The sequence below is a fragment of the Petaurus breviceps genome, unplaced genomic scaffold (genome assembly GCF_028583685.1).
Source record: "Petaurus breviceps papuanus isolate PSGF00001 unplaced genomic scaffold, PetGlider_PUasm1.0 138, whole genome shotgun sequence".
Classification (NCBI taxonomy): Eukaryota; Metazoa; Chordata; class Mammalia; order Diprotodontia; family Petauridae; genus Petaurus; species Petaurus breviceps.
The window spans coordinates 13,175,168-13,187,217 of NW_027185694.1; the positions used below are offsets into that span (position 1 = coordinate 13,175,168).

At 35.5% G+C, this 12,050-nt stretch overlaps 1 protein-coding gene across 4 annotated transcripts in view; it reads left to right on the forward strand.

Annotated features, from left to right (window-relative positions):
* INVS (inversin) overlaps positions 1-12,050 on the forward strand; it is a 236,964-nt gene that overhangs the window by 33,253 nt on the left and 191,661 nt on the right. For all 4 annotated transcript variants that reach the window (XR_011171998.1, XM_069105795.1, XM_069105785.1 and 1 more), the window contains exon 3: positions 3,391-3,557. Coding sequence is in view for 3 of the 4 variants with exons in the window: in XM_069105795.1 (XP_068961896.1) it covers positions 3,391-3,557 (167 nt within the window). In the remaining variant the exon portion in view is untranslated. The remainder of the gene's footprint in view (positions 1-3,390; positions 3,558-12,050) is intronic.

Genomic DNA, 12,050 nt, shown 5'->3' on the forward strand with positions numbered 1-12,050 from the left:
GACTTAGACACCTAAAATTTCATGTTTTTTCCTCTGAAAGAATGGTAGAAGTCACTAGTCATTTTAATCACTATAAACAAATCACCAGAAACTTTAAATGATTTTTAGAACAAAGTTCAAATACAAGATTTATTATGCACCAATAACATGAGCATCATTTTACCAAACACTAAGAAAGATACAAAGTCTAAGATATGGTCCTTACTCGTGTAGAATGTATGTAGTCTAGTGGGGAGATACAGTCTACATAAGAAATAGAATGTAAACTCCTTGAGAGCAGAACTGTTTTAAATTTTGTCATTGTATCCCTAGTGCCTTGAAAATAGTATATAATACCACCGAGGACACCTTTCTCTTTTCTTACCTTCTCCTTTTACTGTTCCCCTCCCTTTTTCCCATCCTGGCCCTCCCCAGAACCCCTCTGAGATACTGACTTCCTCAAAGAACTTCAATGAGATGAAAGTTAATAAGTTTTGGTGAGATGGAGAACCATCAAACCTTAACATTTGTCCTACCTCTATGCTTTGTAGATCCCTCTCTCATCTGCTTAATTGATGTGATCTTAGTATCCTTGTGCCTTGCCATCTACCTTGCTGATGAACCTCATGACTTCTGAACTTTTCCATCTGTCCAGCAATTTAACACTTTTATTTATCAACCCAACTAGAGTGTGAGTTCCTTGAAAGTAAAGAAAGAACTCTCTCTCAGGATCTGGGTAGTATTCTTCAGCAATGGTCTTCTAGAAACATGGGTGATAATTGTGCTGATAAGATTTCTGAAGTCTTTCAAAATTGTTTTTATAATAGTGTTGTAATAGTATTAAATTATTCTCTTGGTACTGCTCGCTTCATTCTTCATCAGTTCTTACAAATTTTAGGTTCTTCCAAAACCATTCCTTTCATCATTTCTTACAGCACAAAATATTCAATTATATTTGTATACCATAATTCTTTTTGCCATTGCCCCAGCTGTTGGGCCCCTATTAGTTCCCTATTCTTGACTTCCATAGAATGCTCACCTATGTTTTTGTGTACCTCTGTAGACACTGCATACAAAAGCTTGAATAGCTGGAAACTGCACTAAGACTTTTAGGACACCTGTGTATCAGGCCTGTTCCTCTTTCTTAGATTTCTTTGGGGGTATAGGACTAATAATGGTGTCACTGGGTCAAAGAGTATACACAGCTGAGTAATTTGGAGGAAATAATTTTAAAATGATTTTTAATATGACTAGACCAATTCACAACTCCACCAACATTGTAGTTAAGTAATGGGCCTATTTTTCCATAATCCTTGAAACATTTATCATTATTCTTTTTTGTCATTTTGCCAGTCTAGTGGATGTGAACTGGGCCTCAGAGTGGCTTTGATTTTTATTTCTCTAATTATTAGTGATTTGGAACATTTTTTTTTCATGTGATTGTTGGTAGCTTAGACTTTTTCCTTTGAAATATGACTAGTGTTCATGTCTTTTGACAATTTATCTATAGGGACATGGCTTTAAATTTCCTAAATTTGAATCAGCTCCTTAATATATCTTGGATGAAAAGATCTTTATTTCTTTTTTTTCCTTTTTTCTTTTTGGAGGGCAATTAGGGTTAAGTAACTTGCCCAAGAAGATCTTAATTTCTTTTTTTTTAATGAAAATTTATTGCTGTATCTTTTTTTTACTGCCTTTTTTTGGGAGGGGCAATTGGGGTTAAGTGACTTGCCCAAGGTCACACAGCTAGTTTTTTGTGTTTAGTGTCTGAGGTCAGATTTGAACTCAGGTCCTCCTGACTCCGGGGCTGGTGCTCTATTCATTGCACCACCTAGCCACCCCAAAGATCTTTATTTCTAACAACTTGTTTTGCTTCAAAATTCGGTTTTGGTCTACCTGTTCAAAAAACTTTAAAAATTCTATATAATGAAAATTATCAGTGTTATCTTCGGGGATCCTCTCTAGATCTTGTTTATTTATGAACTCTTCCCCATTCTAGATCTTAAAAGGTGGTTTCTTCCTTGGTTTTCCAATTTGTTTTATGATATCACACATATGTCATATGGAGTTTATTTTAGCATATAGTACTATGTTAGTCAATACCCAATTTCTGCCAAACAACTTTCCAGAAGTTTTTATCAAATGATGAATTTTTACCTCAGTAAATGTGGTCTTTGGATTTGTTGGTACTGTGTTCTTTTGCTTCTATGTGTTCAGTTCCACTGAATGACATTTTTATCAGCACCAAATCATTTTGATGGTTACTGCCTTATAATCTGGTTTGAGATCTGTTACTGCTATGTCCCATTACTTCCCAATTGTTTTTTTATTATTTCCTTAAAGACTTATTTCTCCAGATGAATTTTGATCATTGTTTCTAGTTAGATAAAATACAAATATATTAAATAGTGTGGTTTTTATTATATTAACTCAGCCTGCCCATGAGGAATTAATCTCTCCAATTATTTAAGGCTATTCTTATTACTGTAAAGACTTGTTACTGTTACTTGCAGTTACAGTAATATTTGTATGTTCCTCTGTATCTTGGTAGGTATATTCCCATGTATTTTATAAATTCTGTAATTTCTTTAAATGGGGAATTTCTCTTTCTATCTCTTCTTGCTTAGTTTTGTTGGTAATGTGTAGATATGCAGACGATTTACATAGAGTAGGCGGGAGAAATAAATTCCTGTTCCTCTACACTTCACCTTCCTCTCTCACAAGTTAAAGACTTGTTTCAGTTATTAAATTTAATATTAAATTTTAATTAAATTAATTTATTAATCACAAATATGTTATATATAATATTAAATTACTGTAAATTACATTTATTAGATCAACCAAGGTACTTTTAAGCAAAGCTCATATGGCACATTCACAATCTGGAAATTATCATTCTTCCACCAGAATATACACCCATCATAGCTAGTAGGCCTGGAGGTAACATCCACAAATTCATGGTTACACAGTTTTAACAAACTGTTATTTTATAAAGTTTTCCTAGGTTTCTACTAGCCTTATTGCTTGCAAAGACCTAACCCAGTCCAAAAACTTTCAGTCAGAACTGAACATTTTTTTGCATTTACTGTCACATAAATGATCAGTTGGGATTAGGATGATGAGTGATCACTCTGAGAATTAAAGTTATCCCCTGTGATCTTATGAGATTTTTATCCTAGGTTGGGAAGGGAAAGGCAGCCTATATTGTCTTGTGGAATTCTCTGTAATTACTCTAGAGCTGGCACACCATTTTTTTGTGAAAGTTCTGGGTGAAAGAGGTTTTCACAAATTACCTTTCATTGTCTTGCTGTTTGACCAATGTGATAAATTTGATAAGTTAAAGGTATTGAAAAATCATATGCTTTCTTGAGAACAGTCAGTTCATTACAATCCACTCCTTATCCTCTTTAGGAAACCGTGACCTGAAAGACAAAGAAGATCAGTTTGGGAGAACCCCTCTCATGTACTGTGTGTTGGCTGACCGGGTCGACTGTGCAGATGCCCTCCTGAAGGCAGGAGCAGATGTTAATAAAGCTGATCACAGCCAGAGAACAGCACTCCATCTTGCAGCACAAAAGGTGAGGAGAAACATCCCATTAAAGCTTAAATAGTTCATGTGGTACTTATTACTGACTTCATTCAACCACCTTACATTCATAGCTGTCCTGCTTAGAAATTTAGAAATAATAATCATAATTGTAAACTCATGCTAAGATGTGTTTTGTTAATTAAGTATGTATTTGTAAAGTGTTCATTCCATAGACTAAATTCCCTTTACTAGGATGGACTAAAGAAAAGTAATTCAATGGAATTAGAAAACCTTTTTAAACTGGGAATATTAACATTGTTTAATGGCATTTTCTCAGTGGTCATAGAATCACAGGATTTTAGGGCAGAAATCAACTTTGGAGTTCATTTAATCTAGTCTTGTTTTTGTTTAAAGATTTTTTTTAATTGCCCCAAATTCTACTGACTAATGAAAATAAGTTGTGATTTTTTAAAAATTAATTGGTAATATTGAGGTTTTTTTAAACTGGAACCATAATTTCACTGATATTGGGGTTGCCTTGTGGGGAAACTCCACTTATAAACGTAGCTTGGCACCCGTCATGTAAGTTATAGTCTTAAAGTGTTGCTGGTAACTAAAAGGCTTAATGGTTCATCCAGGGTCATATAATCAATATGTATCAGACTCAGAACTTGACTCTGAAATCAGCTCCCTATCATCTATGCCATACTGCCTTTCCATTAAGTTGTATTAAATCTAATTATTAGACTTTCAAATTTCAGACAACTGGCACCAATTTCAGAACTGGCACAATGGTACGCTCTAATCTATTCCTTTTTTAAATGCTTTATTCACACTCTTCTTTTTAAAATGTAATTTTCACTTCTTAATTACTCTTGTCCCCTTCAGTAGAATCCTCTTTTAATTAAGTACAGATTAGAAAAACAAATCATCACATCTAATACATCTTTTACATTGTTACCCACCTACTCTTCCTGATCCCTGCAGTCTGGCCTTATTTTCTGAAATTCCTCCCAAGCCACCATTTCTCAAAGATCACTAATAGTAGTTCTATGGTGATATATAAAAAAGGTTTTCAGTATCATGCAATGTAATTCGTTTGATCAAGAGATTTGAATATTTCTTGTGGCTATGGTCTTTCTTTCTGTGTCTTTACTTCTCTTGGGTTTTATGCTTATTCTACCCTTTCCAGTTTGAATATCAGTCTCTTAATTGGAAAAGATAATACAAGTTGCGTAGCTCTGCCTTCTCTTTATCAACACTAACATTACTTATTCTTATCTTAAATTGCTTTTTAAAAGGGTCCCTTTTTTAGCTTTGTTGGTTTTTTTTTTTTTTGGTTAAATCTCTACTCATTCTTGACAGCCTTCCTAATGTCTCTCTTATAGGTTTAGCCTACTCTTTTTTTATCAGTCCCTTGTTATGTCTTATTCTTCCTATCTTTTGTACATGTTATTTTCCAACCTGAACTGGTTTTTTTTCCCCCTCAGATATTCCCCCTCCCTTTTTCTCCCTTATTTTTCATTTTATCAAAATTTCATTGATTTTTTGATCAGCCATTCCTCTGGCACCATATTCCTTTTTATAATCTCTGTAATAATGAACCACTTTTGATGGAACGAGGACATATAGTGGACTAAAGCTCAGAAATTGTCATAATATAGTACGATATCCTCAAGCTGGAGACAACAGCTGGGAGAAGCATGGGTCAGCCATTTGATTACCATAAGATGTAGTTTGCTTAGCAAATAAGCAATCAGTCGGGGGGTAAGGTCCAAATTAGAAATGTGAGTTCATACCAAAGGATTATAGTGTTAAAGGGAAAGATAAACAGACAGGATCTAGGTTAAGCAGAAAATAGCAGATCCTGGTGGAATGGGGAGGGGAAGAGTGAGAAAGGGAGAAATCTGATTTTTGAGTAAGAGCCTGAGATAATTTGTAACTGTCTCAATTTTCTGGGTACATAGTTACTCTTATGTCTAGGCATAAGAGATTTGCCTACTTCTTGCTTTCTTTATATTAACCTCATGGGACAGCTCCCCACTACTCTCAAGGAGGAGTATCCTCCAGGAAGATGGCCATCTCTAAATGCCTGTGGCCATCTCACCATGGAATCATTTCTACCATATCTGTGAACTTTTTGAAATCTACTGAAAGTTTAAGGTGCATGTATGGTTATATATATATCATTAGCTCCTTTCACTATCATAAATTCTTAGATTAACAAGTAGGCCGATTTTCACCTAAATTATCAATATAAGATGCATCTGATCTTTTATCAAGAATTCATCATTTGGATACTGTTAAATATGGTACAAAGAAAGAAAACCCCAACACCATAAATACTATCCTTGAATACTGTCACTGTTTACCTTTCAAAGATATAGAGTTCAAGAGGAAGAAGAAAATGACCCCTGGCCTCTAAATTTTCAGTTTCCTACTCAGAACCTAAAAAGGCACTAGAGATACATTCCAAACTTCACATGGTATCATTCCCATATGACTCAGGAGTGAGTAATAGTCTTTGGGTTAGGCAAATCTTGACACAGTTCTATCATATTTGGTTACACACTCCAAAAAGAAAACATTTCTGCACATTAGGTTCATATACAACCCATCCCTGTCCCCTTGAACAAGGAGTCACCAAGTAACAATGTGAATATCCTTGATTCTAGTTTTAGCAGGAATCTTCATTCTCACCTGTACCTGTGAATATTTTTATTTGTTTCTTGGTCCATGGGGTGCTATTTCTTCAAAAGATATTGATTCACCCCCTATAGAGAAAATTCCTATGTAATAATACTCCCATTATATACCTTATTAGTAAAATTTATTCTTTCTTCTTGTGACAAATTCTTCTACTCACTAATCTTTTCAACACAGGTTTTTTTTCTCTTCTCTACTTCCTTGGAATATTTTTATTTATGGCTTTCTTCCTGGATTATTTCTTTTCACTTATATCCTCCCAGATAAGCTGGTGCATAAAAAGACATTTCTTAGGCTCAGACACTTTCTTTTCTAGCAAATAGATTAGCTTAAATTTACAGTATATACAAACATTGATTACCATGGCAAGCCAGAAAACAGGATGTGTCCTATAAATCACTGCAGTGATTCTCTGCTCCCATTCTTCCTGAGTTTCAAGTTTGAAATATCATGCTTGGGTCCCCGTGGAAACTGCCGTGGTAAACTATGTGTTTCAATGTCTCTTTGCTGGGGGCTCCTGCATGCAGCAATTTTGGGGAAATGTGCCTTTAAATTTGGTTGTATTCCTCATCAATGCTAATTCCTGCTGTCATTCTTGGTGTTACTAATTGAGATCCATTAGGACAGCTAGACATCAGGTCTACCAGATGGATATAACTCCCTCAGTAAACAGTCAACTTTGTTCTTAATATTCTAAAATATCTCGGTTCATTTTTCCTGCTTTATAATCACTTAGGGCACCTGTGTTCCTTGTTTAAACCCAATCCTAGGAGTTCTTAGCCTATGGTCCTTAAACTTGGATTTTTTAACAAATATGTTCATTTTATTTCAATATGATTGGTTCCTTTTGCAATCCTGTGCATTTTATTTTGTGTATTTAAGAACATTATTCTAGGAATGGGTATGTAACACCAAAAAAAAAAAAAAAGGTTAAAAACTCCTGGTCTAATGCATCATGTGATATAGAACCTCTTCCTGGTAATACTACTTTCCTGATATGTGCCCTATCAGACCACAAAGTAAATACTTGATCACTCTTTATGATCTGTAGGACTTCATGCAATGAAATGACCATCTTGAGGTGATTTAGTGATGAACATTCATATGTAATCAACCATGTACATGCAGCATATGTGTAACTACATTATAGGGGCAAGTGAATAATGGTTATTATTAACATAATTATCACTTGGAATTGTTAAATAAGCCAGGTACCGGGAACAGTTCTTGGAATGCAGAACGGCAGTTGAAATTTGATACTTAAGATAGAAGTGAAGGTCTTGTTTTTCTCCATTAAGACGGCAGCTATGCCACATGCAGCCTGAAGCCTTCCTCTTAAGCAGTGTGTAGGACTGTAGTGTAGACTAGAAAACTTAGTCTCCATTGTGAATTTGGTCATTTGGGGTGATCTTTTAAATAAATCAGGTTCCAAGGATTCTATACAAGATAGTTCTCTTTCCTTTCAGGAAGAGCATGAAAATTGTTTATTTGACTTCTTGCCTTTAGAGTTTAAAAAAATACAATCAAAACTCAAGGACTTTGTGGGGAGGGGGAGGGAAAGACAAGCACATATTTAAGTAAATTTTGGTGACAGTGTAGGGATGAGTGTCCCCAAGAAGAGAGAGAAACTCTATCCCTAGGGTGCTTAACTAGTATTATTGAGATCAGAAAAATATCAAGCAAATGTGAGTCAAGCTTCACATGGGTACTAGGATTTGGCCCAGACCTCTTCTCAGATGGAAACATAGGGTTGGTGTTCCTTGATGCTTGACAATACAGATTATCCCCAGCAAATCTGTATTCTGCTGTTCCAGTGCTTCTGTAAAGAACATACTGAAGTTGTCGTGGAGTTTATGATCCCTTTCCCCCCAGACGTGTCTATCCATATGTAAGTGCCTCATTGATTTATTCCTTGCATAGATTCCATTACCTGACTCCTAAAGAGACTTATTCAAACAATGTCTGCTGGGTGAACAGTAGGATAATCTTGGTAATGTAAAAACTCCCTGACAGCAGTTATCTTCATTTGCTACCAGTGTTGTTCCAGGAGAATCAATAGCTCTTATAAGAGCTGGTTCATTTGTTTCCCAATCTTCAGGTATCATCTTATCTAAAAATGAGATCATTAAGAATTTTTGGTGTATAACTGCAAAATCTGTTTGCTTGAAGATGAGCACATTTTTGTGCTCAAGAGAACTTCTAGAGCAAGCACATTAAAAAGAGTATTCTTAGGGGCAGCTAGTTGGTGCAGTGAATAGAGCACGGGCCCTGGAGTCAGGAGGACCTGAGTTCAAATCCAGACTCAAACACTTTACACTTACTAGCCATGTGACCTTGGGCAAGTCACTTAACCCCAGTTGCCCTCCAAAAGCAAAACAAAAAAAGAGTGTTCTTCGTCCTTGTTTTTCTCAATGAAGAAATCTTAACATCTTCAGAAGGATTTCTATATATGAGAATCACCCTAATAGCATGTAGAAATATTTCATCAAGGAGACACCACAAGGTAGAGTATATAGAGAGCAGGCCTCAGCATCAGGAAGGCATGGGCTCAAGTTCTACCTGTGGCACATACTGGCTGCCTAAACTTGGGCAAGTCACCTGACTTCTTAGTGACCTCAGGCAGTGAGTGCCCTGAGACTCAATCAAAAAGCAATTGCAGGGGAAGCTAGGTGGCTCAGTGGGAAAAGTGCCAGGACTGAAGTCAGGAAGTTTCATTTTCTTGAGTTTAAATCTGGCCTCAGACACTTTCTGGGCAAGTCACTTACCCCTGTTTGCCTCAATTTCCTCCTCTGTAAAATGAGAAGGAAATGGCAAATCACTCCATATCTTTGCCAAGAAAACCCCAACGGGGCTCATGAAGAGGCAGACACAACTGAACATCATGCAGATCTGCATTTATACAAAGGATTTTCTTTATGGGGATTTTCTTGGGCCATTGAAATCAAGGTCTGGACAAATGAGAAAAAAAATCACCGACTGGATTTGCAAGTCATGTGACATGTTTTTTTCTCTAGACATAAACTTGAAATGTGGGATTGTTTCAGTATTCTAGAAGGTGGTCTCACCATCTTGCTGAAGTAGAAAAAATAGACAATATAGTTAAGCAAATAGCTTACCTTGGCATTTCTAATTTAGTCATTTATATCCCCCTCAGTAATCATTCTAAACCAAAGGTGTCAAACTTGTGGCCACAGCAAAGTTTCTGAGTGCAGCCTGAATCAGATTAAAATGTAATTTGGTAATGTTAAAAATAAATATAAATACTATACAACATAGACAATGTTAATTTGAGGTTTTTTAAGTTAATATGTAGCCTAGAAGAATCTGTTTCCATTTGAGTTGTAAACCACTCTTCTAAACAATTTTCTGGCCCTCCAAATTTCATCTCCTTGCAATGGCTCCGTGCTTTAATTTAGTATGTGTACTCTGTCCGCAGACACAGATTACAACCTTTCTACACTTGCTCATGCTATGAGATTCTTATTCATGGATTTCCAGCTTAGGGGATTCATCCAAAATGCTGAAGGCTTTCCTCTGATCCTCCTAGTATCTTGAGGGTAGAGAGAGATATGGGCAGTGCTTTGGCCCTCCATTAGTTAACTCTTATGTTAAGAGAACAGTAAATTAAAAAGGTTTTGAACCAAAAGAATTAAATGGCCCACGAAAATATTCTGTGTCTACTTCCAGGCATGCCTGAAGTCCCGTCATCATCAACCCTGTTTTTTTTCTTTCCTTTTTTATGTAACTGTAGTTTCTTTTAAATACAGTTCTACTTTTGATGATTTTGCTCCATACTGCAAGTCTATTCATGTTTCTTTGTATGCTTTATATTTTTATAGTACCATTATATTAAACTAATTATATTAATATGTTAACTTTTATGTTATAATAAATATGTTATATTAAATTGAGATAACATAATCCAGGTATTCTTCACTGTTAGATGTATAGGTTGTTTTCTATATGCTTTTAAAAAATCTAAAGTCATCTTGCCAACATTATTGTGTCCAAGTTTCAAAAGATTAATGTTGTGGTTTTTTCCCTGAGATTTAACAAATCTTATAATTATAAATATCTAAATGTATTTAAATTAAAGACATTCACCTAAAAATCTCTTTGAAAAAAAAGTTTCAATTTTTAAAAGATTTTTCAAATGCCTGTCATTTTACTCCTTCTTGTTCTTAGATTTGGGGAATCAAAAGGATTGAAAATAACATTAAAATGAGTTAGCAAATTCAATAGGAATATTAGATTGATTGTACATAATAGAATCTGAACCAGATATACCTGATTAATTGAAGGGTTATAAAAAGTCTTTTTCATTAGTTGACTACATGAAAGGAAACTGGCATTAAAATATTATACTACTGAATTTACTAGTTATATGTTATAATCAGCTATGTCTGTTAGGTCACTTCCAAAGAGTTATTCCTTTTGAATTTATTTTTCATTATAGTAATTTTCAAAATTTTCCTCATTGTTATATTTTAACTACTGATCAGATTTTCTCACCTCTAACCTGAGCTTGTCAGCAGTTAAAATTGCACATGAGTAAGTGTAACTTCATTTGCTTCAGTTAGCTAGTTTTCACAGAAAATAAACATTTATTGGGAAGACACCTCCATCAACTAAAAGATGACACCATTTTGCTTTTCAATGAGGCATAATTCCCTCAGGTTCAAAAGCTCATTTGCAAGTACTGCATTTGATGGGAGAGAACGAGAGAGAGTTGGGGGAGGTCCTTGGGAGTGGGGAGCCTGGGCCTAATAAAAGTCCATTTTAAAAAGACCTAGGGGTTTTAGTGAACTGTGAGTTCGATAAGAACCAGCAGTGTATAGTGACTGGGGGTGGAGGGGAGGGAAGCTAATGTATTTTTGGACTGCATTAATGTATTTTGAACTAGTACGATCACTTCTGGAGTATTGTGTCCAATTCTGGGCACTGCATTTTAAAACAGGCATTGGCAAACTGCAGCATGTTAAGAGGATATGACAGACATCATGAATCATCTGGAGGGACAATCCTATGACGAACAGTTAAAAGAACTAGGAATTTATCTTAGATGAAAAATATCAGGGGGAAACCTAGATACTATAGCTTCAAGTGTTTGAAGGACACTATCTTTGTGTGTTTCCAGGGGCAGAATGATAACACAGAAGAAACTAATATAGATTTTGGCTCACTATAAAAAATGGAACTTTCAAAAGAGCTCTTTAAAAATGGGATGTTCTTGCTTTGGGGGGCAGTGTGCTACCTGTAACTAGGAATGTTCCAGAAGTATCAGAATGACTATCAGTCAGGTTGTATGGGAGATGCCTACATGGGTGGGGAACTAAATTAGAAAACATCTATGATCTTTGAAATTCTAAGATTGTAATTCTGTAACTTCACTGTTAGACATACTATTGGTTATATTATAATTCATATATTTTAAAAGAAAATACAAATCTCCTAGTTTCTTAATCAGAATTCCTCTGTTATTAATGCAGTGTGCCTACCTGAAGGAGATATATTGTCAGAGTTCCACAAATAAGACATGGAAATGCTTGGAGTCAGTGCCACTGTATCAGTGGTGGCTTTGGGCGGCACAGTGTTTGCAGTGTTGGACTTGCTGACAGGAAGATCAGAGTGCAAATAATACCTCAGGCATTTGACCTCTCCCAGGCTCACTTTCCTCATCTGTAAAATGGAGAACATAATAAGCACTTAGCTCACAGATTTATGATGAGGACCAAAAGAGAAAACATAGGTAAAGCACTTTGCAGAATTTAAGACCCATGTAAATGCTCCATCATCATCATCATCATCATCATCATCATCATCATCATCATCATCA